Genomic DNA, 25025 nt, shown 5'->3' with positions numbered 1-25025 from the left:
TTAATAAATAATTTTTAACTACTCTTAAATATAAATTATAAAAATTTAATGACACCATGCTTATAATTTGACTTAAGTAGTAATTACTTCTACTTCTTTTATTAGGTGTGGCTGGAAACTTCACACAACATTTTTATTTTAGTTTCTTATGTTTGAAGTTAAAATTACTATTGTCTGTGATTCAAATTTCTGGTTTCAAGTGGTGGTAAAATGAAGTTGGATGGATCCAATCATACCCATTTTCCATCTGCATACCATAAGAAATTATAATATGAGAGAGTATGGCATGAAACAACAAAAATTAAGACTTGAGAAAAGGAACAAATAAGCAATGATTTAACAGATGATATGAACAAAGTCACAAAATAAGGGATTTCATGTACTCAACCCCAAGTAGTTGGGTTGAGTCTGCTAATGCCATATATTCATTTCTTCAAACTCATTTTCTTCATACATTTCCACAATGCTCAAAGAAAAACTTTACACCAGCCAAAATCTATCTTCATACTACAACCTTTTATTAGTCCCTTAAGAATACAGATTGATGCACATAAGCGCCTCCCCTGCCTGTTCCCTTCTTCACTCAGTTTGATTTTCTCTACTCATTTTCTGTGTTATTTGTAAACAATTTCAATCCCCATGTTCCCCTTTCATCTCTCCAACATCGTTGGTGATGCCTTAAAATACTCCTAACCTCTTGGAGTGAGACTGTAGCTTTCATATTTCAACATCAAAACCTATCAACATTTCAGTCGCTTCACAAGTGTTTCTTATAAGTGAAATGATGCATCCTTGTTGAAAAGGGAGGCTCAAAATCTTTCAGTGGGAAATCGGGAGTCTGATCTTGTGGCCGTCAGGGACGAAAGAAGTCCTGCAGCTTGGACAGGCAGAATGTCACCAAATGTTGACATGGCAGCTGCAGATTTGTCCTTGAATTTGCCCACTTGTCCATCTGTCCATATGGATCCCAGTTTCAGCGTGCTTTCTCCAAACCTGCTGCCAACCTAGACAAATGGAGGAAGGAATTTTATAGCCTCAAAACTGGGAAGTTAATGTACAAAGCTGTAAAAACCTTGCCTTTTCAGATATTCTAGCAAGAAAGAGAAAAACAAACAACATCCATGCAAGCATCATACCATACATGCTTTGACTTTTGGCATATTTGCACATTACTAGAAACAAATATTTAGATCAAAGGTTCCAAATTATGGTGGCAAACTCAAAGGAAGATTATGTTCATTAAAATCTGATAATGAACTGTCTACAGATATGATCCTTGAAGAATGTTGACTGAGATGCAGACGCTACCACTACCATTAGTGGTCATTAAAGTCAATCTTCAGGGGAGTAGTTTCAAAAGAGATTGCAGACTTTCATAGTAATGAGAAACTGGATAGGATATTTGGTGCTCAATAAAATATTGCTTAATCATGCCAGCTAAACATGATCAACCAGCTTTTAGAACATAGGACAACTCAGTTAAATCAAGCTCAAATTTCATTTCTTTTAATTTATTTAGACCTCACTTGAGATAGCTATTGCTTTCGGCTTTAGCCAAAGCTCAAGAGTGCCACAATTGCAAACGATCAGTTTTGGTATCAAGAAAGCACTATTGAACAGGAAACAACTTCCTCCTACATGAGCTAAAAAAGAGGCTTTTACAAGAAGCAATATTTTCCTTACTTTTTTTGTTGAAGTCAGAGTGGCTTTACTTAAATCACTAAACACATATGAAGACCTCTGAAAGGCCAATCCAAACAAGGGCCTTAATAACTGGATTTTTATTTATTTCTTTATTTTAATCAGATGGGCCTCAACTGATTTGAGTTCTTTGATGGCTGTTCACTATATGTTTAAGAGGTTGACACGCTGCTGGCTCCTTTGGTGCTTAAAAAGCAAGGGACTGAACAGGACATATTTTCTACAGTAAAATATTAGTCTCAGTTCTATTTACAAAAAACTTAACAAATGAAACTGTCTCTAATTCTCTATGAGATAGAAGTCCGGTTCTATTAAACAGTCAATATATCACATTTCCAGTACCATTGCCTTACCTGCATGAAAGACTTCAATAATGGTGTTGCTACCCCAAAACTTGAGGTGTCATCAAAATCAATCTTCTGAGAAAGCTCCCCATTCGCATAAGCTTTCCAGGGACTTCTTGAAGAAGCATCATCAGATGATGTTGGAATAGATGTCTTTGTTGTCCCTCTTGAAGATAAAGCTGGAGCACTGGCAAACCAACATAATGTTGAAAGTAAGAATTAATGAATTCGCTGGGTGGACGGAATTCTCAAAAAACCTTGAGCAGTGCCAAACAACTAAGAATCAGAATTAGATCAGCGAGTGTGAATAAGAAATTTTAGGCCCTGAGTTCACATTCAGTAAAAGAGACACCCAAATGAGCAGGTCCATACTGAGACAGGATAAACAAAAACAATAAGAAACAAAATATCAACAGCCAAGCAGTTAAAAGAGGAAGCATATCAACCTGATGGGAAGATAAATATTTTTTTTTATCAGAAACGAAGAAATATGTATTAATGGTAGAAAAGATACAAGAGAAGGATGAGAGGTCCTTCCCACAAAAAACAGAATCTGATCAACTATATACAAAGATAATCCCCAACTATCTCAAATTATTGATCACAAACCACAATCTAGTTGAGTTGTAAAACACTAAGAGGAACTCCTCTAAAAGCAGCATTACAAGAGGCTCATCAAGAGGAATAGAAATGAAGTAAATCCCATAACATCCCTTCCGATCTCCTCTTATCCTCAAAAATCCTAGCGTTTCTCTCTTGTCACACAATCCACAACAAAGTGAGGCAAGCAATTTGCCAAAGTGTCTTGGCTCTAAATTGAATTCCCCAAACTTCTAAATGCAATAATCATACCTGATGGGAAGATATTTGAAGCGAGGAACCGTGGAGCATCTCATTATATTTGATTCTGAATTAGTAGGCACTTTCTGCACAGTATCGGTATACATCCGATTAAGTTGCACAAAGAATCCAAAAAGTACAGCATGCCGGAGGTATGCTTGCCTCTCGTTCTCCCAGAGGTAAGGCTCATACCTGAAATTTATTAACATAAATCACCATGTACCATCACATTAAAAAATGACTATTTAATTTGAATGATTTAGAAAAGAAAGAAAAAAAACAGACACACCAAAACAGAAGCCTCAAGACATAAGATACATATTTGTGAACAAGACCTACTGTTGGTTGGTCTCACCAAAGGGATATATTGCCCAAGAAACAGTATAACTAAATAAACAACTAAACGAGTCAAAATGAAATATCAGATGCTAATAGTCCATGCATTTAAAACTTTCTGAAAAAGTTTCCCCATTAGACTGAGATGCCTTTTGTTTCAAAGAACACCAATTGAAACCTACAAACGAAATAATTTTGAAAGCCTATAAAAGAAAAGGAGAATTATGGCCCATTTAGAAACTGTTCTTGAAAACAAATTTCTGATCTTTAGAAAAGAAAACAGTTTTTTTTTTTAATTAATTAATTAATTTTTTAATTTAGAAAACATGTTTGACAAAATTTTAACAGCAAAATTTTTTTTTTTGAGAATTTGTTTTTGAAAACAAGTTTTTTAAGAATAAACTCAAGGTGTTTTCAATTGTTTTTTTATAGAGTATTCTAAAGAACAACTAAAAAATAAACAGAATACTTTGGGAAATTTTGCATTGTACATATAGTGTACAGTACCTTCATGGAGAATAAGCTGGGAAAACTGTTTTTAATATTAGAGTTCAACACATAATTTTGTTCATGAAAATAATTTAAAACTGTTTTTTAAGAACCACCTATAAAAAAAAAGTGTTTTTTCAGAACTTTTTAAAAAATTGTTGTCAAACAAACCCTTAGCTTCTCACTTAGAAGAAGAGAAAAAGCTGGACCATGTCCTTCCGTTTGTTTAATATGAAAAGTGGAGGGAATGATAGGAACATGGAAGGATGTCCTCTATCCAAGCCATTTTGTAAAACAGTTGTGACTTCCATGAAAAGATTATGTTCATTTTCCTGTTTCCTCTCCAAATCACCCAACTTTTTCTCCACTTACCCATTTCTCTTCTTTACTCTCCTCTATGGACAAACCAAAGGGTGGAAATGCAAAATTTTAAAGTCCTCTTCTCATTTCTTCTGCCTTGTGAAATGATCTATTAATATTTAATGATTTATAAAAATCATGAGTACCCTCCCTTATCGCTAGGTGTTGTTTAATATATCTCTATTTGCCCATCAATATATTTACTTTGTAAAAATGTGTGTCAATCTTGCTTGCCTTAAGGACTGAGACAGCACTATGCCAATCTTTAATTAGACAGACATGGGCACAGTTGAATGAATTTAGACCTTTGAATCAGCTATTTTTCTAATTATATCAACATAATATAAGCGGAAAAGAAATGGACCCCCTAAATTTTATATCTTCCCTGCTCTAATCTCCATCTCTAATGGGAGCGAAACAAGATAATCACCAACAAGCTTACTCACATTAAATACAGTTCTCTAATGATATGCCTGCACTAGAGATGATAATTAACTAAAATGTTGATGCCACAGTGGTTTTCATGGTGTCGAGGTGATCTAGTGTTGCAAATACAGTTGAGATTGGTTAGTTCAGGCAGAGGCATAGGTGTGATTTACCGCTATCATGGTTAGTTTGGGAGCACAAAGATGGCAGGGAAGATGTGGAGGTAAATCTGCAATGATTGTGGTATCATGCAAATGATTGAGGGGGTTAGAGATAATATCATAATGGGCAACCCTTCATTCATACAGCAGTGATATTCTCCTTGAAGCGTAAGATAGCAGGAATAGAACCAATGCAATTCTCAGTTTCCAGTTTTCTAACAAAACATCAAATCCGGCTTTGTTGGGAAATGATGGCGACTAATGTGCAATGACTATAAAGGGGTTGGAGCAGGTGGCGTTTCAGATGGAAGGAGGAGGAACAAAAATTGGTAATGAAAGAGGAGGCAGCCATTATATGGGTACAATGGTAAATGGAGCCATAGTTCCATTCTTTGAAAGAAAGCCATGTGATGGAGAAAGACTAAAGTAATGCTACATCCTTTTTTTTTCAAAAAAATGACATGGAAACCCACTAACACCACTTGGCAGAACCTAGGAAAACCAAAGATACACAACCCGTCCCTCTAGAACGGCATATTAGGTAAGCCTGGGACCTGACCTGAGACTTCTCTATGGGAGTGAGAATATCTACCAGATGAGCTGCCCCTGGGGGGCAACATATCTCCGTCCTCCGTTCCTAACTTCTCTAATAATGATTACAAATTTAAAAACACAGGAACAGTATAAATAAAAATTAAAATAAAATAAGACTTTCAAAACTTCAAACTTTTAATGAAGAATACTCATAAAAGAACTTACGTAAGCCAGTCTATGGGATCCATTCTTTGTGAAAAATGATTTACCAACCCATCAACTCGCTCTCTAATGATTGACTTGGTCTGTTTTTTATCCTGCTTCCGCCTGAAGGGAAACTTCACCTTTGAACTTTTTGATAAATCATCACTCACATTGAGATCACCCCCACAAAGAACATCGGCAACAAATCTTAAATCTAGCAAAACTTGCAGAACCCCTTTCTCTGACACTTGAGATCCACCAGCATCATTGGCAGAGAGGAAGTCCCCATAAATACCAATGACCTACAATACATTATAGTCAACATATAAAAACAAGATAAAAATAATATTGAATTGGGACCAGAAAATTTTTACCAAATTTATCCTAACATAATGAGTTATCATTGAGAAAACAGATGGACAAAAAGAGAATCACTAACAAATATATTAAGAAAAAAAAAAAGACATATATGCAAGATATTGCACACTAAAACAAATGGATCTAATAGATGAACAATAACACCTAGGATTAAAAAAAGGCACAATTCAGATTCAAGTAGAGTTCCAAAACTTTATTCATAGAATATCCCACTGAAGGCAAGTAACTCTGAATACTAAACAGCATAGTAATTATGTTTTCCCCTTTATTTTCCTTCTTTTTAATTATAATAAGGAGAAAGTATAACAATGATGACAAAAACAATTATAATGAAACTGATGATGGTAATGATGATGGAGATGGCAAAGAACTTCAATGTAGGGACATGGCCTTCTAACCAATCATATGATTGGATCTCCCTTTATGAGTTGAGAGATGATTTTCCCAATTCCTAGTAAAAATTAGGTGATTGCAACTTCTGTTTTTAAAGCACATAATTCCAGAGTTTGAATCATTTTATCTGATCAAAGAAAGCATACTTATTTACGTTCAGGAAGTCACATGAGGAAACAGAAGCAACAAAACAAAGATATTTTTAAATCAGAAACCATTGAAGGAGATTGAAAAGTATAATGCAAGGACAAGAATTATCAATCTAGTACATGCAGCATATATTGGAAAACCCCCCAAAAAATGGCAGCAAAAGAACAAAAGAGAAGAAATCTACCATGACTTAAATCATGTCCAAGGTCCACTAATGTCATGCTCCCCCATCCTTGCGAAAAAGTTACTCAAAAGAAAAAAATGAATAAGAAAAATAAATTTGTTTCGCCCTCTAGTGTCATCCTGCAAGTAATTCTTTGAATGACCTTGAAATCACCCACCACAAGAAAAGGTTTAGAATGGGGAACTACAACAATCAAGCAACATCAGACTCGACATACTAGGTTATGATCAACTAATCATCCAGCCCCTTAGACATACAACAGTGATAAGGAATGAAGTTACCCCCTTGCAATTGGTCAATAATAGGAATGCTCACCTGAACCACTGTCCCAACAAGAACCCAACCTTTAGATGGGCCACAATGTGCCACAGCTCCTTCCAGGGGAGCAAACCGACATCTGAACTTCATCAGTGGCCAATAAAAAGATTTCACCAATAACAACCCTCTGTTGGATCCCTTCTGTTTAATTGTATCCACTCTTCCTATCCAGGTCCTCATTACCCTCAAACAAACTGCACTTCTCAATCCTATGGTGCCCCAGTGTCTCTGAGATTAAAGGAACAACCTACCAAATCTCTTTTTGGCTCCTTCCAAGAAAGTGTCCATGCTAACCCAAAAGCAAGTCCTCTACCAATAATGAAGCACCAATGAGACACTGAAAAAAGAGAACAAGGACAACAGACTATAAACCAACTCATAATGAATAAGGATGTGATTCAGTATCTCACTACAATGGTTGCAAAGGCACACCAACAAGTGAAGGACCACTACCATTTCATGGCATAAGGATTCTCTCCCACACTATCTCCTAAGTGAAAAAAACCTAACCTTTGAAAGAGACTAATGGACACCTCTTCAGTAACAAATAAGGGTCACCAAGAAAGGAATTACATGCCCCAGCTCCAAAACAAAATATAAAGATTTGATAGAGAAGAACCCATTCTTATAGTCCATCCATAACACTCTATCCTTCTCTCCCATTTTCATGGACCCTCCTTCCAACCTTGAGAAAAATGTCTCTATGTCATCTAGCTCCTATAAAAACAAAGATTCCAGTGCCAACCCCCCCTTTACACAAATCATCCTAAACATTCAGCACCTAGCCATTTTTGATGATGCTAAGGCGTATAAGAAGGGGAAAGACATACATAACGGTATGTCCTCTCACCACCTATTCTTCTAAAACTTCACCCTCCTCTCATTTCCCACCTCAAAGGATGCTCCACTGCTAACTAGGGCCCATCCCTTTTTGATGTTTTGTAATACTCTAATCTCATACCCTTCCCTTACCTTGCAAGAACTCTAACACCCTTCATCCCTTTCATCCCCTCCATATTTTCTCTAGGTGAACTTTTTCAAAAAGGCTTTTACTTTCAAAGCATATCTCCTACACCCTTTTTTTTTTTTTTAGATTGGAAACAAAATTTGTATTAATTAAAGATAATAAAACATAAGAAGGATGAGAAATCCTCCCCATGAAATACAAACCTGATCAAAACACCCATGCAAACCTCTACTTTACAAGCAGATTTACACAAAAAGAATAAAAAGAATATACAAAAATACAACTTGAAAACTCAACTTGACTTCTCACCAAGTAAGCCCAACCCTAAGCTCCAACACCATTTCTTTTTTTTGATGGGTAAACACAGAAGAGAAAATATAAATTAGAAAAAGGAAGCCCGAAGGACAACCCAAGGCATACAGGAAACCAACACCATTTTCTCTAGATAGCCTTATTAAGCAAAGAAACCCCCTTTCTTCTCTTCCTACAAACAATCAACCATTTCACTAAATGCATCTTTTTCTCCAAAGCCCCACCTCCAAAAAACTTTATTTAGAGACCATCCCTAGGATACTAGCATCTAGTTGGAAATCTTGTCAACTCTTTTGATGGTCTCCCAAAGTTCAATCCCTCACCCCTCCCTTAAGACCTAGCCTTCTTCCCCACACTTGCTCATAATGACCCTCCTCCACAAGGTATGCTATTCAACCGTAAACCTCCATGACCACTTTATAAGCAATGCCTAAATTACAACTTACATTTACCATAACCACAATAGTTAGCACTGAGATTCCAAAATTGAAATTAATAAAATTTGACACCCAATCTCATGTATTAGTTATTATTTAGGAAAAATTTTGCATCTCAAAAATGCGAAGAATGAATTACACTTGTTTAAATTTTGCTTGCCTCATAATCTACAAACTATTTATCAATGTTCAACATTCTAGTGGAAGTCACCTTTATCATTGGTAGGATCCAATGAGAATTTTTTTAAGGATGAGTTTGTTGAAGGGATGAGAGATCATATGATAGGGTGGAAATCATTTAGGAAAATTATCCGAGAAATAAAACCTTTTTAGGTAGTGGTTATGGCAGTTTTCTAGAGAGTGTGACTCTTTATGAAGGTTATTAAAAGTATCTACAGCTTATAGTTTGAAGGAAGGGGCAGCAACATTGTAGTTAAGTGGCAATACTGTAGCTTGAGGAAAGCTACTTCCTAGACTTCCTTAATCTTCCATAGCATATTCATCATTTAGTTGGGGATGGTTCCAATATTTATTTTCGAAAGGCCCTTGGTAGGTGGCTTGGTTTTGTTCCTACCTCTTAGGTTGTTCTCATTGCAATTTGTCTTTGAAGATTATTGATCCCTCCTTAAATGAATAATTTGTTTCAAATAAAAAAGGAGAAAAAAAGATTAAGAATGAATGGTGAATATAAACTTCTACAACATAGGTGGTCAACTAGTTGTATTTATATTAATATATTGAATAAACAAGGCCTTACAGAATGCTTTTGCTTTAAGCCTCATCTTGTGTCAAGTTAGCTTTGCTTCTAGTCCCTCAGATTGCTTCTAGTCCCCTTCATGATAGCATTAAAAACAAGGACCTAGCCTCACTAACTCAAGCTTCTTAATGTTAACAATCTCATTGCCTAATTAACTTTCAAAGCATACTCAGGCTTTTTTTTTTTTGGATGATGATGGTTAAAAACCTTAAAAACCTAAAAATACTCAGGTTTTTAACCATCATTCCTTCTTTTTTTTTATCAGACATCATTCTCTTTTTCTTTTTCATTAGAAATGAATCTTTAGGTAAACCAGTAAGATGGTCAATTGAATACTTATTGTACTAAGGACATATCAAATGGTGGGACAGTCTTGATTGTTAACATTAATATGCATGGCTAAAGTACTAATCCTTACTGAAGACATGTCATAGGAGAATTTTATGTTTCCAAGAGTCTTTATCTGTTTCCAAACTTTAGCTAAAACTCATGATGCTTGTTTTCATTTCTCCAACATCTCTTAATGTCTATAATATTTCTGTATTAGACCCAAACTCACCTGAGCCAGAACTCTCTTAAAGGACGATATCATATGCACTTTGATGGAGGATTTTTAGATTTCCAGCACTAGCACTTGATTGTATAATGAGATGAGAGATCAAAGAAGGCAAAAGAAAAGGAAAGAAAATAAAAGATGAATCATTGGCAATCACACCAAGGTTCCTAGGAAAACACAATCACACTTAGGTGAAAGAAAAGAAAGAAAAAATAAATTCTTGGCAATCACACCAAGATTCCCAGGAAATCACACCTTTAAGAAACTACATTGCTACTAAATTCTTAATAAATTCTATTTATTAAACTATTTTTATTGGCCAACACAAACTATGATAGAAAAGCACCTAACAAAAATGGGGTGTACTCTATGCACACAAGGGGTACACAAGAGGCACACAAAAGAGGAGCATTAAACTTGCCACCCGAAACACCAGTAGAGCTGCACTAGCTATCTAAAGTTTGGACTACCAATGAACTCCAACAATGTACAGGACTCTAAACCATTCATAATGGGATTTGATGAATGTACCCTATTGAAATTGAAAGACTACATAGGTTTATGTAGACTCATGGAAATCCTTTTCCTTATAAGGCTATTCCTTGGTAGGAATGTGACTCCTTTTCCTAATCAAATTAGAAATTCAAACACATAGAAACTTGATTAAAAGGTAAACTACTAAAACCAATTATAGTAAAATAAATAAATAAATAATAAATAATAAATAATACCTCCAACTAAAATTATGAAATTCTAAAATTAAAAAACTATTTTTGTTGAATATTGTTCCCCCTTGCACTTCCATGCAAACAAAGGTCATAAGGCCCCAAGACCTTTTTTCCAGCAGCAAAGAGTTCACTTTTTTTTTTTCCCCAGATTCAACTTCCATATCTATACCTCATTAATCAGCATGTAAAACAAAATAACTACGACTGATGGTTTGATGTAACACAGTGTCAAAATAGATCTTCAAATGCAACATGTTATTAAAAAATTAAAGGAAAAAAAGAAGCATTTTGGTAGAGTATATAGAATATTGAGTAAAATCAAATGCCCAAGTAAGTTGCATGCCTTTTCCAATAATCTTGAGGCAAATTTTTGCAGAATTGGCTTGTCAAGGACATGACCACCAACTCGATGAATTTCTTCACATGCTCGGAATAGAAATGAGGTAATATAGAGAGAAGGCATAGATGGAAGCGATATTTTCATCTCTGATTGGCTCTCATTTGGCTGATCTTGCTTGACTACAGTCTCTTCCCAACCCTGTACAATATTCAGAAGACAACCAAGCATCATATACTCAGAAACACCATGCCAGCATATCATCAGAAAAAAAGGAGAGCGAACATGACAAACCCATATATTTATCCAGGTTATTTTATATTTATATGGACAATAAATATGTTTCCTAAAGCAAAAGAAATGGATTTGACTTCCAGCTGGAATGCACAGATTTGTTTTGAAATAATGAGCATAAGTTCAGTTGTGATATTAGATGTTTAGCAGGCAAATGGGGTAAGCCAGAACTAAGTGAAGTTTACATCTCAGTTTTCTCACAAGAAGAGTGTATATTTTTGAAGGAACTCACTTGACATTCAAACTCTCCTTCAAAAAATTTTTTGGAAAGTAGTTGTTGAAAAGATTGACAAAACAATTTGCTCCTACGATGTATATAACAAAAGGCTAAAGCTGTGAGTTGGGTTTTTCTTTGCAGACTGCATGAGAAATTTGATCATCTATACATTCATGATACATTAATACTAGCCATGAAACATGGACGATACAGATACAACAGATGTGCAGACATGACAGATCCTGAGAACATAGGACAGAAGCATGCAGCTACACAAGCACACACACATACAGCCAAGTATAAATGTTGGGTATATAAATTTCAGTTACCTACATTCTGCATCATCAATTACATAGGTCAGAAGAAGAAGGTCAACAAATATACTAAGTACAATTATTTTATAAACTACCAGCAGCTGCTCTCTTTAATGCTATTAAAAGTAAAACTTCCTACTTATCTATCTAAACTCATTTCACCCCTAAATAAAGAGTGAAACATTGCTTTTGCCACCTCATTTTGAGTTTCATTGACTCCTTCAGAATCTTTTAAGGTTTCTATTCCAAGTTTTCATCCACTTCCCATCTCTGCTTTATTCTTTGTTTCTTTTTATTTTTTATTTATTTTTTATTTCCTGATAGGCAACAAGAAAGAATATATATATAGAATTCATTTCCTTTGATTTGTGTCATCCATATTATCTGTTTTCACCCATTTTAAAAGCCAAAATAAATATCAACCTGGTAAATTGATTTTTACAGGACCTTATATAACAGAATAGTGTCAAAAGGTTTTTGCTGCACCAGGATTTCAACATTTTGAAGGTAATGTCTAAGTACACATTCCTAGGGAGCAGAGATGCAAAACATTCACCTCAAATTTAAGTTATTTTACAAGTTACAACCGGAGATCAATCTTACAAGAACAACAGGATTATTTTAAAGAATTATTAAAAAAAAATGTATAGTAAAGGTAACCAACAAAGGCTGCTTACTCTCAAGGGAGTTGTTGCTGATAATCCATCATCTCGATTGAGATCCTGTAAAAGGATAACTGAAAGTTCATCAGATACCCACAATATCCACAGGCTGTAAGCTCTAATGCAGAGATCTTGTGTAATTCTACGAAGCTCCTCAAGTTTTGGGCTTGAGCTATCATTAGCCCCACGCAATGCGGCAGCGGCCAGTGAAGTTTGTCTTCTAGAACTAGCAAGCGTTTGCCTTGGGCTATCACACATTGGAGAATCAATTGACAGTCTAGAATGTCTCAGTATGGATAGGGATGGCAAACTATCAAAAACTGCTTTTGTACTCTCATTCACCCATAACCTTGGGGTACCAAGTATCACTGGGACATGTCTTGAGTGGTTTTGGAATGCAAACAAGAGTCTCCCAATGAAAAGAGACCTTTCAACAATTGCAGCTGGTGGCACAGTCTTATCTTCCCTGTTGCCATTGTTCATGGCAGCATATAACTGGTCAAGCTCATTCTTGAGTTCCATCAGTATGGTTGACATGCTTTCATAACACTTGTTTTGTACATATGGTGCAAGATCTTGTAACCTTAAAGCTGCCTTAGGAGATTCTAAGAAACACAACAGATCCTCAAGGACACTCTGACAGCGGCTGTCTACAGCATCTCTAATTCGGCTAACTTCAGGACCAAAGTATGCATTGAGACAAGTGCGGAAATCATTCTCCTCTGTAGATGTTTTGGAACCAGAGACCAGGCTATTCTTTTTAATGTTTGGGTCCATAAACCAAACCCCACCATCCATCAGAGATCTATTCGAATAAGCCTGGAAATCAGTTTGGTCAGCAGCAATGCCAGCAATTGCATGGATCGAATTTTTCACATTCACAACTCTGGTCAAGTCCTCAAATCCTGAGTCTACAATGGTTTTCATCCTCCTAACAAAAGCATCTTCAAATATCCCATCCCACAGATCAGAAGAATCTCCCAGAACAAGCTCCCGGGTTCTGCTCCAAGGCAACTCAATTTCAGAACCAAAAACACTCTTCAGCCACTCTAAACTCCCCTCCAACACTTGCTTACTGTCCATTGTTTCCCTCACCAACTTTTCAGCTGAAGCAAGCTCTTGGCCACTAACAATGGCATCTATCAAATACCTCCCGTTTATCTTATTCACAATCTCCTCTCCACAAATTTTCAACCAATTAGAACAAGTTTCAGCGATGAACTCCTTATCTAACATTACCATTTCAGATTCTAACTTATCCCTGAAGGATTTCCAAAGCTTCACCTCCTCGTCCGGGTTGGGTATTCCACCGAACAATTGAGATGCGGGAGGTGAACCCAATACAACCTTGTAAAACAAAGGCATATCATTCAACACTTGCAAAAACAACTCCCCAACTTGGGCTATACTAACCTGAATTATTTTCAAGACCTGACAGAATACAGAAACTACAACAGTAGAATTAGCAGCAGCTAATTTCTGAGAGATCCAGGATCTCCTGGTATCCAAAAACAAAGCCAAAACCTGGTTAGGATTGAGGTCATCGATGACGGCCACGGCAGCAAGGGCATCCGCATAGGCATTGATGCCGAGTCCACAATCCAACAATCTCTCCCGACCGCGCTGCGAAATCTGGGCCTTGAAGCTCTCCACAATCTGGAGCTGATGCTGGAGAAGAGGAAAATTGGCCAAGATCTTGCGACGGTGGCCGTCGGCGTTGTCGATGAGGGTGGTCTGGACATGGTTGGCGCGGACATAGCGGGAGGCAGCTTCGAGAAACATGGATTCATCCAGACAACCCCAGATGTTCTCGGGGGTGTCGACGAGGTACTTGATTCGAGAAGCGAGGGCGTAGATGGTGAGTCGGGAAGGGTTGGGGGAGGACAAATGGGGGGTGTGGGAGGCGGAGAGGGAGGAAATGGCGGAGTAGATGGAGGAGATGTTGGAGGAGATGGAGTGGCAAGAGGATTTCATAAGGAGGATGGAGTCGGCGGAGTCGATGAGGTCCCGGTACCTGTTGCCCACAAGTTGCCGGAGCTCCTCCTTCTTCTCCTGGATCTGCTTCCTGGTGGTGGCCTCCACATTGCGGATTTCTGAAATGGGTTTCGATCTGAATAGAGACTCGGCGTCCCTGCTGCCCACCGCCATCCCACCGCGCTCTTCTGCGCCGGAGCCACTTGTGGCCACCATCACGCCCTGATCCTCCAACCCTCTGGTCAACAATTCACTTGGTAAAGAGTGGTGCAAAGTGGCAAACAGAAGATAAACACATTACATTCACACAGTATAACATAGATAAACAGTGAATTTGTGCATGTGGTCGGTGTCTCTCTCGCAGGTTGGAAGGAGGAGGAGGAGAAGGCGAGGAGACTTCAGATCTGCATTTCTGAAACGTTTGTCCCAAGCCTCCAATCATTCCAAACACTGGGCCATTTCAGAACAAGGCCCGCCTTCACTTAACTCTTGGTCATTGAGGTGATTCAGCCCATGTTCGGCCCACTACCCAAATATATATCTATATATATATATATATATATATTTATTTTATTTCAAAAAATTAATGGCATTTGAGAATGATGATAAAAGATAATTTAACATTCTTGTACATTGGAATATTGGATCCACCTCTACATCCAATATTCAAGGCATCCTCGACAAAGCCCAACAAACAAAATACGACCCAAGTCTCCCAATTATGCGGACAAGTCTAGACCTTTGATGATAATGATGATATACGCACCATTTAAGCCATCTTTGTGATTTGGAATTGAAAGGAAATTAGTGGGCAAGTGTGCTAGTTTTGTTTTCTTCTTTTATAAGAGTGTGGGTTGACTAATCTTGTAACCCATATGTGAAGTTTCTCTTTCATAAAATCCTGGATTATTTTTCCATTTATATATTTCGTACCATCCCCTCTTCTATTCCCATTAATTATACACATTTTTATCTCCTTCATAAACATATATATTTAATTACAATTTAACCTAATAACTTAATTTAAGTCATTAAATAAATTAAGTATATTTTTTAAATTTAATAATTTATACACGTGGTTTTAAAACTTATTTTTACAAATTATTTTTAAATTAAAGAAAAAAACTCGGTCTTTCTTTATGCATTTTCTACAGGGTTCCTGAGTTCGCAAGACTCAAAAGTGTCGGATACACTGTCATGATGTCTAATGTAGCACTTGGGTGCCAAGGCTCCAACCCTACCACAACCAGCTCTGTTTATAGGATGAGCAACCAACACAACCTAACATCACCTATGTGCATTTTTGTCACAAATCACAATAACCACATTCACAAGCTAGTAACCAGGACCATTCATGAACACAGCTGAGCGAAGCCCAAATGCCATACCTGGGAAACCTGCTCCAACAAGTAAACAATGAAGCTTAACCTGGACAAGAACAATGTTCAAGCACATCTTGTCAGGACCTTCTATATTCTGCACTGTTCTGTACAATCCCAGATGAAGTAATTCATTACTTAAATCTCCGGAGACCTGAGCTGAGAGTAGATAGGTCATAGTGATTGACTAGCACAATTACATTTTACAGGGCATTTGAAGATACAACATCAAAAACAAATGAGAATCAGTACTTCAAATGATGGCATGGAACCAATATCAGGATTTAATGAAACTGAAATACTTTTGATGTTGCATTGCCCATGATTTCCATTTTTCTGAATAGCCCCTTTCCTTGGTAGGATTTTTATACAGATAATGAAATGCAGTCTTTTGTACAAAAATGCTACGTAAAATGAAGTCAATCTTTTAAATTTCTATCTGAGGTCCATGTGCTTTAAATCAATGCTCACTCAAAACATACAACAGGGGACAAGATAGTTCCCCAAGTGTAAACCTTGATTAACTCGGTTGAGAAAAATAATATCCCACCGTTCATTAGTCATCTGGGAAACCTAGAAACCTATTTATAAGCTTAGCAACTGGTGCTGCATCACCTGGATGGTATGGAAGGAGGGATTCCAGGTTCATACTTGCAACAGTCTGAAAGAGTGTTTGAGGGTGAGCACAGAATAAATGCTTCCGCTCTGCTAGTTCTTCTGCTAGCTCACTCTGATGATTGTCCATCAAATCCTCATTCACCACCACAATCAAAGGCTTTCTCAAACGCAATGTCTCAAATATGCTCCCGGACCCTGCACAACAATCAAAACCAGTCATGCAATCTCTTTCCAACTTTCATTATTCCCTTTTTTTTTTTCTCTATTTTTTGCGCATGAATAGCTAATCCAAATTAATGGAAGCAGATGTAATATCTTATAGCATCCGAGTCAATGAACATTAAGATTAGAAAATTTGAAGGAACTTGCACTAGTTCCTTTTCTCATCAAACAAGAGAAAATAGGAGCTGGTATTGTTTTCCACTCTTACCCACCACCCCATTAGCTTAAAGTCCTTGATAGATAGGTGCCTACCCTGGTTTTAAAACTGAACTCTGTTGCAGGAGAGCAGTATAATTTGCCAGCAAGACAAATAGCAATTAAGAAAGTTAAAGTTCACAGTGAAATACAAATCACAAAAGGTCATGAGTTCAGCACGCCATATGTATTTTATCTCATGGTGGAAGCATGACAGAGTTTGACATCTATTTGAGGGGTTGTGGGGGGTTTTTGAAAGGATGAAGAACTATACTTCATTTAGCCAAGTTTTAAACTCTAACATCAGCAGAACTCAAAGATTTTTTCCATCTCTGTAGCAAGAAATTCTCGAGGCATGTTGATGCATAACTGATACAGCAACATGACAGGATTAATTGATGCGGTAGTCAATTACCAACTGCAGGCAAGGTTTGCTGTCATAATAATTCATGATCTAGGAGCTACCAGACAGCAGAAAGATTCAGGGAATTGGGAAGCGATGGCATTAAGATGTTCCAGGAATAAAACTTACTAGAGACCATAGAGATCATAGTAACAAATTCACTCTTTCATGCAAATGAAAGGTTTGCTAATAAAACTTTCTGTTGTGTGAAAGAAGTTTGATTCATTTTAATAAATACAAAAAGAGGAAAGGATTAAAGGGAATAAAGTAAACAAAGAACAAGAAAATCATATATTTATGTAGCAATGAGTTCTTCCAAGGTTTGAAGGGTTGATATTCTGCAATATAGGCTTAAGCATAAGCCATCCCTGTAACTCTCATCTAACATAAATGATCAAATAACAGAGTTCAGTGATGAAGATCTACCAAAAAATGGGCCAACTACGACTATAGAAATGAAAGTTGAAGAAATCACATATATAGAAGGAAAAGAGATATGATCACTTGAATGAATTGCGCCATGTGTTCCAAACTAAAATTTTTAGTAAGAGGGTGGACACATTCTCATGGAAATTTACCTCCTTGAGTTCCCTTAAGGATTATATTCTAGTTCCAGTTTCTCACAAAACATGTTTGCATGTTGAATCAGTTCTGCATGGTAAATCATTTAGCCCAAGAATTTGACCTAATAAATTCTTCAAAAATTATATAGGAAACATCAGCAAGCACTGTATTTCTTTCCCTTATCAAAATGAGATGCACAATAAGATATCAATAACAATTAATACACTCTTCCCACATACTACTCCTCATTTTCTTTTTAGTTTGTGAATTCCCATTAATTGAACTAGTATGATTAATGGCAGATAGAGATGCGGATGAGAATGATAATTGGTAGCATCACATTCAGGATTCATGTTTTTCAGTTAGGGTATTGTGCAAGTGGAGCTTAATTGATTAGATAATCTGATTGCTGAGCATTTACAAAAATTGGCAGTAGTATAACAAAGACAATGACAGTATTATCCAACAAGAGGAAACTAAAAACACAACAATTTCCACATGTTCTCAGATTTTTTTTTTTTTTTTTTTTTTTTTTTTTTTTGTGATGCGAGAAAGGAGGGAGGGGGGGTGGAAACACATCTAACCCAGGGAAAAAAAAAAAAACTTCTTTCTTATGAAAATTATCCAGATTGAAAATGACATGAAAAAGATCTCTTTCCTACATCTTCCACTTCCATTAATCTTTACTATCCCATTAATGTCTCAGCAATTTCCACTAAAAAAATTGAAAAAAAAAAAAACTAAAAACTGACATAACTAAGTATTCTCAAGCTTCCTAGGTACTACAAAGTTTCCTTTTCTTCTTCTTCTTCTTCTTCTTTTTTTTAATCACCCTATTGACTTGACTGCTCTCTTGGGACTAGATGTCCTGTGTCAGATTGATCGCAAACAGTATTACTGAGACCAAGAGCTTACCTGCATGACTGATCACAAGAGATGCTGATCTCAGATTGTCTGCAATGCTCGATGAAAAAGTGAAATAGTCTACAACTAGTGACCCATCCTCTCCTGTAGACTGCATTGTAAAGAAACTGATGAGAAGTGTAATTTAAGCAAGGGAAGAGTAGCTTTCAAAACAATTGCTTCAGATTTCCTGACATAAATATCTTAATTTAATTTGGAGCAGTCAGTTTAAGTAATTATCACTCCTATCTTTGAATGCACCAACCACATTGATGTGGCCATAGGTTTGAAGGTTCACAGCAATATAAAGATTAGGGTTACCACATTGATGTGGCCACAGGTTTGAAGGTTCACAGCAATATAAAGATTGGATAACAACTACGAGTCCCATCAAAGGTACATGTGAACAACCAAAAGAATCTTCTTCTTCTTCTTCTTCAAACTTGCAGTCAGTCGGTACTTTTTAAGCTGTTTCCAAGTTCATTTAACCTAAGTTTTCATTGACCTTCTCAAGCACAAGTTCATCACTTACTTCCATTGCTGAATCTGTTGAGTGTTGAATTTCAAGCTTGAGTTCTAAAAACAATCTAGTGGTGCAGGGATACCATCATCCTAGAGTTCATAAATAATAATGAATTTCATACTTTTACAATAACTTGCATTATCCAAGCAGTTACTGAGGTGTTCTTTCTAATGACGAGAATCATCAATAACCTCTAGGTTTGTACCCCTAGCACGGTTTCTTCATAAGACTCAAAAAATCATACTTCTCCTATATCAGTTTCTCGGTTTATTTTAAATTTTTAAAACATGTCTCTCAGTTTATTTTACATTTTTAAAACATCTTCATTAACCAACCAGCAATAAGCCTTTGAAAACTTATCCCTCTTAACCTCTTTTTCATTTTTTTTATAGGCAAACAATAAACTAATAAAAAGCCTCTTTTTCATTTTTTTTTTTGGGCAAACAATAAAGCAATAAAAAGCTGCTTTTTCATTTTTACATAATGTTCACCCTCAGAAAATTATTCTTAGTTGATACTTAAGAGTTTCAACTTGCATGCCTACCATTACACCTTTCCTAGTTTTCTCTAGGTAGTACAAATCATTTAAGTTCAAATTCATAGCACCACAATCAAGCAAATTTACACCACAATTTTTAATTTTACCTTTTCTCCCTTTGGAATCATTATTTTGTAGTTAATTTAAATGAAACAAAAAAGAAGTGACAAAACCAAAGTTCAAAAATACCTTTTTGGGGCAGTAGGATCCACGGCCCATTTGAATGAGAAGGTGGGTATATCCTCTTGCAGACAACTCTTTCTTAAATTCTTGAGTGTCTACTGCTTTAACAAGAGCATCAAAACAGGTGGTTCCCACTGTCACAAAAACTGTTCTCTCTGACTTTATACCATCATCTGAATCTCCCATTTATTTTTGTGTATGCTTACACCTATCACAAGCAACATCAAATGATTAATAAGATAAAGCAATTGTACAGAACTTAACACTTAAAAAAAATGAATGGTATAGAACAAATAAAACCAACATCAGAAACCAAATCAATTAATACAGAAAAATCAATACAATAAACCAATGATAAAATGATATTTAATTTCAAAAACTAATTCTCACATCCTAAATTAATAATCAATACATATTTTTTAAATTATGGGTTTAATACTCCTCTTTGATGAATAACGCCCTTTTGGGTAAGTGGAATTGGAGGTTTGCTAATGAGAGAGATGCGTTGTGGAGGAGTGTAATTAGCCTCAAGTATGGCGTAGAGGAGGGGGGCTGGTGTACTCGGGATGTGATGGGAAGAAACGGAGTTGGGCTTTGGAAAGCAATTAGGAAGAAGTGGGGGCTGTTAGATGGCAGGGTAGCTTTCCATTTGGGTAATGGGCAAAGAGTGAAATTTTGGAAAGACAAGTGGTGTGGTGATGGGCCTCTTTGTGAGTCCTTCCCATCTCTTTTTTCCATGTCCATGTCGAAGAATGCTTGGGTTTCGGAGGTGTGGAATCCTGTTGGTGATGGGATTGGTTGGACTCCTCTCTTTGCAAGGGCGTTTAATGATTGGGAGATTGATTTGGTGGAGCGGTTGTTGCAGAAGATCCAAGCTTTCAGGGTTCAAAGGGAGGAGGAACAAAGAGTGATATGGACAGCTTCAAATGATGGGGCTTTCTCAGTTAGATCCCTTTATTCTATGATGGAGCCGGGGGGCCTTTCTTTGTTCCCTAGTGAAAGAATTTGGAGGGCAAGAGTGCCTCCCAAGGTAGCTTTCTTTGCTTGGGAGGCTTCTTGGGGTAAAGTTTTAACATAGGAGCAACTTCAAAGGAGGGGGTTCTCTTTGGCAAATAGGTGCTTTCTCTGTCTATCTGAAGAAGAAATAGTGGATCATCTCCTACTGCATTGTGTCAAGACGAGGGTCCTATGGAACCTCCTTTTCTCTCTTTTTGGAATATCTTGGACTCTCTCGTGTACAGTGAAGACAACCCTTCTTGGGTGGAATGGAGGGTTTGTGGGAAAAAGACGCAAGAAGGCTTGGCAAATGGCGTCTTTATGTATTTTTTGGTCAGTTTGGAAGGAGAGAAATAGGTTAGCGTTTGGGGATGAGAATCTTTCGCTTCAAAGGTTGAAATATTCTTTTGTATGTAATCTTTGGTTTTGGGTCAGGGGTTCCCTAGCAGAGAGTCATTCTTCTCTTGTAAGTTTTGTAAACTGGATAGGCTCCTAGTTAGGGAAGGTGGTGTGTATACTCCCTGTATACTTAGAGGGCACCGATTTTTGGTGTTTCCTCTTTTCATTTAATATACTTCTTTTACTTATCAAAAAAAAAAAAAAATACTCCTCTTGATAGCCACCAAGGCATACCCTGATCAAAGTTTCAGTAAATATTGAAAAGATAATCACAATTTAAGATAAATAGATGAGGTAGCTGTTGGAAACACGACCAATTTCTTTGTTCTTAAAAACTGGAAACAAGTCATCTCTCCTGTTCTGATTTTTTTCAAAAGAATGAAACAAGTTAAGCAATACAAACTCTTCCTTGCTAATATATACACGTTTGGTATAACAGGAAATTAAGGGAAAATAATCACAAATCACATATCAATCTTTCAAAAAGGGTAGATTTATTTCAATAATTTCAAATCATGCATCTTTCTCCTAAGACTGAACCATATATACAAAAGTCAGATCAAACCACCCCTGTAATAGAGACAGAAAGAAACAAATCCACATATTTTTTTCAGAATGTACAAGGAAATATATGGGCTCAGTTGCTACACAACTTGATTTTCTCAGGATCTCAAACATAACAAGCACGAAGCATGGATCAAATTTATGCCTATATTCAATTCCATAAATAAAAGCAAACAACCCCAAAGCAAACAAATTGGTTTTTCCTAACATAATATCAATCACCAAATTTTTCCCATCTTCTTCCCCAATTCTCAGAGCACTTTGGTATCATCCACAACCTGAAACAATACAACGCATCTCACAAACTTGATCAATTTCCCCAACTTCCTCACTCAACTCACCTCCAAAAATCACCTCAATTAATGAAATTTTGATAAATCAAGCTGTTCTAATCCAAAATCAGACCACTTCCTCAGCACCCTTCTCAACCACTTCCCCGGAACAATTATCCCGACCCTATCTACACAACCAATTCGCCAACTGCGTGAATTATCCAATTGATGTCACCCCCGGAACTGCATTAATCGAAAACCAAAACAGCCTACTTCAATTGTCAAATGTGCCAAAAGAAAACATTTATTTGTTAAATTTTTCAACTCAATTAAGCCTTCAACATAAGGACAAAATGATTTTAGCAACACAATGAGGGAAAGAAAGACATTTCTCGCCATTTTCAGAGAAGAAATATCTTGGAAACCAAAAAAAATTTCAGAGAAAAAAACAAGAGGAGTTGGCAATAAAGATCGTCTTACGTGATTATGGATTGAAGGAGAATCTAAGTTAGGTTTATGGGGACCGGTTGGTCACTGCCATTCAAATTCTTCACTCCGAGACTGCCGATGACGATTTTAGGGTTAGGGTTAGGTTTTGCGAAACCGGAATGAGAGTGAAATGATATTGGGTTGAGTTTTGAAACCGCATGCACTGGTAAGCCTCTTCTAAGAAAATATAAAAAATGATATGTTTGAAGATGTGTGTTATTTGACACAACAGAAATAACTGTGATACTTTGTTCCTCGAGGTTATGTTTGGTTCATACTTTGTTCCTCCCGGTTATGTTTGGTTCCCGAAAGTAATAAGGAAAAAAAAATGTAAAGAAAAATGGTTTTTTCATGTTTGGTTTCACTATAATTTTTTTTAAATTGAGAGAATGAGAGAGAAAGAGAAAGCTAGAGTGAGGGAGACTGAGTGCGATGGAGGAGAGCGAGGGTGTCTGCGACCAAGGGAAAGCGACGAAGAAGAACGAGGGCCCTTGCGTCTGAGGGAAATCGATGGAGGAGAGAGAGGGTTTCTACGGCTGAATGGGAGTGAGGGAGAAGAACGAGGGCGCTCGCGCCGGAGTGAGAGTCTAGAGGGAACTGTCCCCCTAGGGCATCGGGACAGCTTAAAGAAGAGCAGATTTAGTGTGGAATCGAAAACTTTTGAGGTTGAGGTAGAAAAAAAGAAGGGCAAAATGCAAGTTGTGATTTTGGAGAGGAAAAGAGGGATCTCGTTGTGGATACGGATGGGAACAGAGAGCCTAGGGTTTTTTTTTTAAGGTCTGGTCCATTGCAGTAAGGACACGAGTGTTGGGAAATGGAAAAGAAACTGGAAGGAAAATGGAAGGGCCTATTCCATGGTGCGTGATGAAAACAAAGGCGGGTGCTTCATCAGATTAGGAGTTGTGGACCTAGAGAGCAAAAATTCCAGTATTTTTATCCCCAAAGGGAGAGGAGCAGTGGGGGGCTGGACTTCAATGGTAGATACGCTAAGGCGTCTGGGTATTGATAAGAAAGGGAATGAGGGCCAGAAGAACGAAGTGATGCTGCTGAAGCCTATTATGACGAAAACCTTTGTGGAGGTGATCAAACAGCTGATGAGCAAAGATCGAGCAGTGATCAAGGTGGCGGTTAGAGAGAAGGAGATAAGTCGAAATTTGGACAAATTGGGTCATTGTTTGGTTGGGTCCTGGAACCCTAAATCAGGGAGAGGGGATGACCTGAAGACCTGGGGGACTCTTTTGGCGAAAGCTTGGGATCTGAAGGGCAATTTAGGTATTGCAAAACTGGAGAGGGAAAAGATTCTGCTAGAATTTGAAATATTGGAAAAAGCAGAGAGCGTCTTAAGCCTCAGAAGCATTACGGTAAGGGGGATTTTTCTTCGCCTGGAAAAATGGAGGCCTGAGACGGGGTGCATGTCGGAAGGGGAAAAAAGACGTGAGGCATGGGTGCGAATCGTGGGTCTTCCTGTCTCTTTATGGGATCAGACCATCCTGAGAAGGATAGGGGAGGAGTGTGGGGGTTTTCTTGCAATCGATTCTCAAACAGAGAAGCTAGAAGAGCTACAGTGGGCACGGATCCTGGTAAAGATGAACGGGGAAGAGCTACCCAATGTGGTGGAAGTATGGATTGAAGATTTGTGCTACACGTTAACCCTCTGGTGGGAGGTTAGGCCTGTTTTGAAGGTAGGGCTGGCAAGGTTGAAAGGGGTAAAGAATACAGCAGCAGTCGAGGTTGGGGGTGAGGCTCGTGCACGCGCGAGTAAGCGCGTGATGGAGATGGGGGGTGTCACTAGGCTCAAGGCACTGCTGCAGCTGGTAGATGGGACGCAGGGACAGTCTTATGAGTCGGGGCAACCTGTGGATCTCCGCTTGGGTGGGCCGAATGAGATGGGCCCCGTCCAATCTCCTTGGAGCACTGACCTGGCCTCTAGGCCTCTTGGGCCTAATCTAACTGGTCTCGAGGCTGGGTCGTCACGCGCTGGGTCGGCTGGGCTGTTTTTTACTGGGTCGTCCATATCTGGGCCGCTGTCTAAGAAGGATTTGGGATGGGCCAAGGCCAAAGAGCCGTTAATGGTGTCTGGGTTGGATTGTCGAGGTCCGCTCTTGCCTGGTACTAAGGGCTTAGGCCCTTCTAGTGAGGCCCGCCCCTTGGTTTGGACTGGCCCACGTCTTCTGAAAGGTCCAGATGCGGGCATCTCCTCCTTCTGGTTGAAGAGTAAGCAGGAGGAGGAGAAACCATGTCTTGTGGAGACTCTGAAGACTGACGGTGCCTTATTGGAAGAAGCTCAGAGGTATGGAAACGCATCTAGTCCTTGTGGATTGTTGGTCCCTGTTGCCTTTTCTTCCCCTTCTTCTTTTTTTGGTTGGACTCCTTTGGGGGAGTATTACGACTTCTCTGGGGCTGG

The 25025-nt window shown here is 37.8% G+C and overlaps 2 protein-coding genes across 5 annotated transcripts; both read right to left on the bottom strand.

Annotated features, from left to right (window-relative positions):
• Positions 1-349: 349 nt before the first annotated feature.
• Positions 350-14805, bottom strand: LOC117917475 (conserved oligomeric Golgi complex subunit 1). Of its 2 annotated transcripts, XM_034833770.1 has the most exons (6): positions 12415-14803; positions 10919-11113; positions 5417-5697; positions 2898-3077; positions 2055-2232; positions 350-1004 (listed from the first exon to the last, which is right to left on the bottom strand). In XM_034833770.1, the coding sequence occupies exons 1-6, from the start codon at positions 14587-14589 to the stop codon at positions 810-812; spliced, it is 3204 nt and encodes a 1067-aa protein (XP_034689661.1). In that variant the 5' UTR covers positions 14590-14803; the 3' UTR covers positions 350-809. The 2 variants fall into 2 exon arrangements, with proteins under 2 accessions (XP_034689661.1, XP_034689662.1); XM_034833771.1 differs by lacking the exons at positions 350-1004; positions 2055-2232 and adding an exon at positions 2252-2416 and having other exon boundaries at positions 12415-14805.
• Positions 14806-16083: 1278 nt separating this feature from the next.
• Positions 16084-22825, bottom strand: LOC117917298 (UDP-N-acetylglucosamine transferase subunit ALG13 homolog). 3 transcript variants are annotated; one of them, XM_034833522.1, is made up of 5 exons: positions 22613-22825; positions 22202-22375; positions 19908-20109; positions 18670-18769; positions 16084-16565 (listed from the first exon to the last, which is right to left on the bottom strand). In XM_034833522.1, exons 3-5 carry the CDS (start codon positions 20085-20087, stop codon positions 16309-16311), a joined length of 537 nt encoding a protein of 178 aa, XP_034689413.1. In that variant the 5' UTR covers positions 20088-20109; positions 22202-22375; positions 22613-22825; the 3' UTR covers positions 16084-16308. The 3 variants fall into 3 exon arrangements, with proteins under 3 accessions (XP_034689413.1, XP_034689412.1, XP_034689415.1); XM_034833521.1 differs by lacking the exon at positions 22202-22375 and having other exon boundaries at positions 22613-22822; XM_034833524.1 differs by lacking the exons at positions 22202-22375; positions 22613-22825 and adding an exon at positions 22083-22189.
• Positions 22826-25025: the final 2200 nt, after the last annotated feature.

Source organism: Vitis riparia, chromosome 7 (genome assembly GCF_004353265.1).
Source record: "Vitis riparia cultivar Riparia Gloire de Montpellier isolate 1030 chromosome 7, EGFV_Vit.rip_1.0, whole genome shotgun sequence".
Lineage (NCBI taxonomy): Eukaryota > Viridiplantae > Streptophyta > Magnoliopsida > Vitales > Vitaceae > Vitis > Vitis riparia.
Note: the sequence above shows the minus strand (reverse complement) of the source record. Positions and strands in the feature narration are given on the sequence as shown.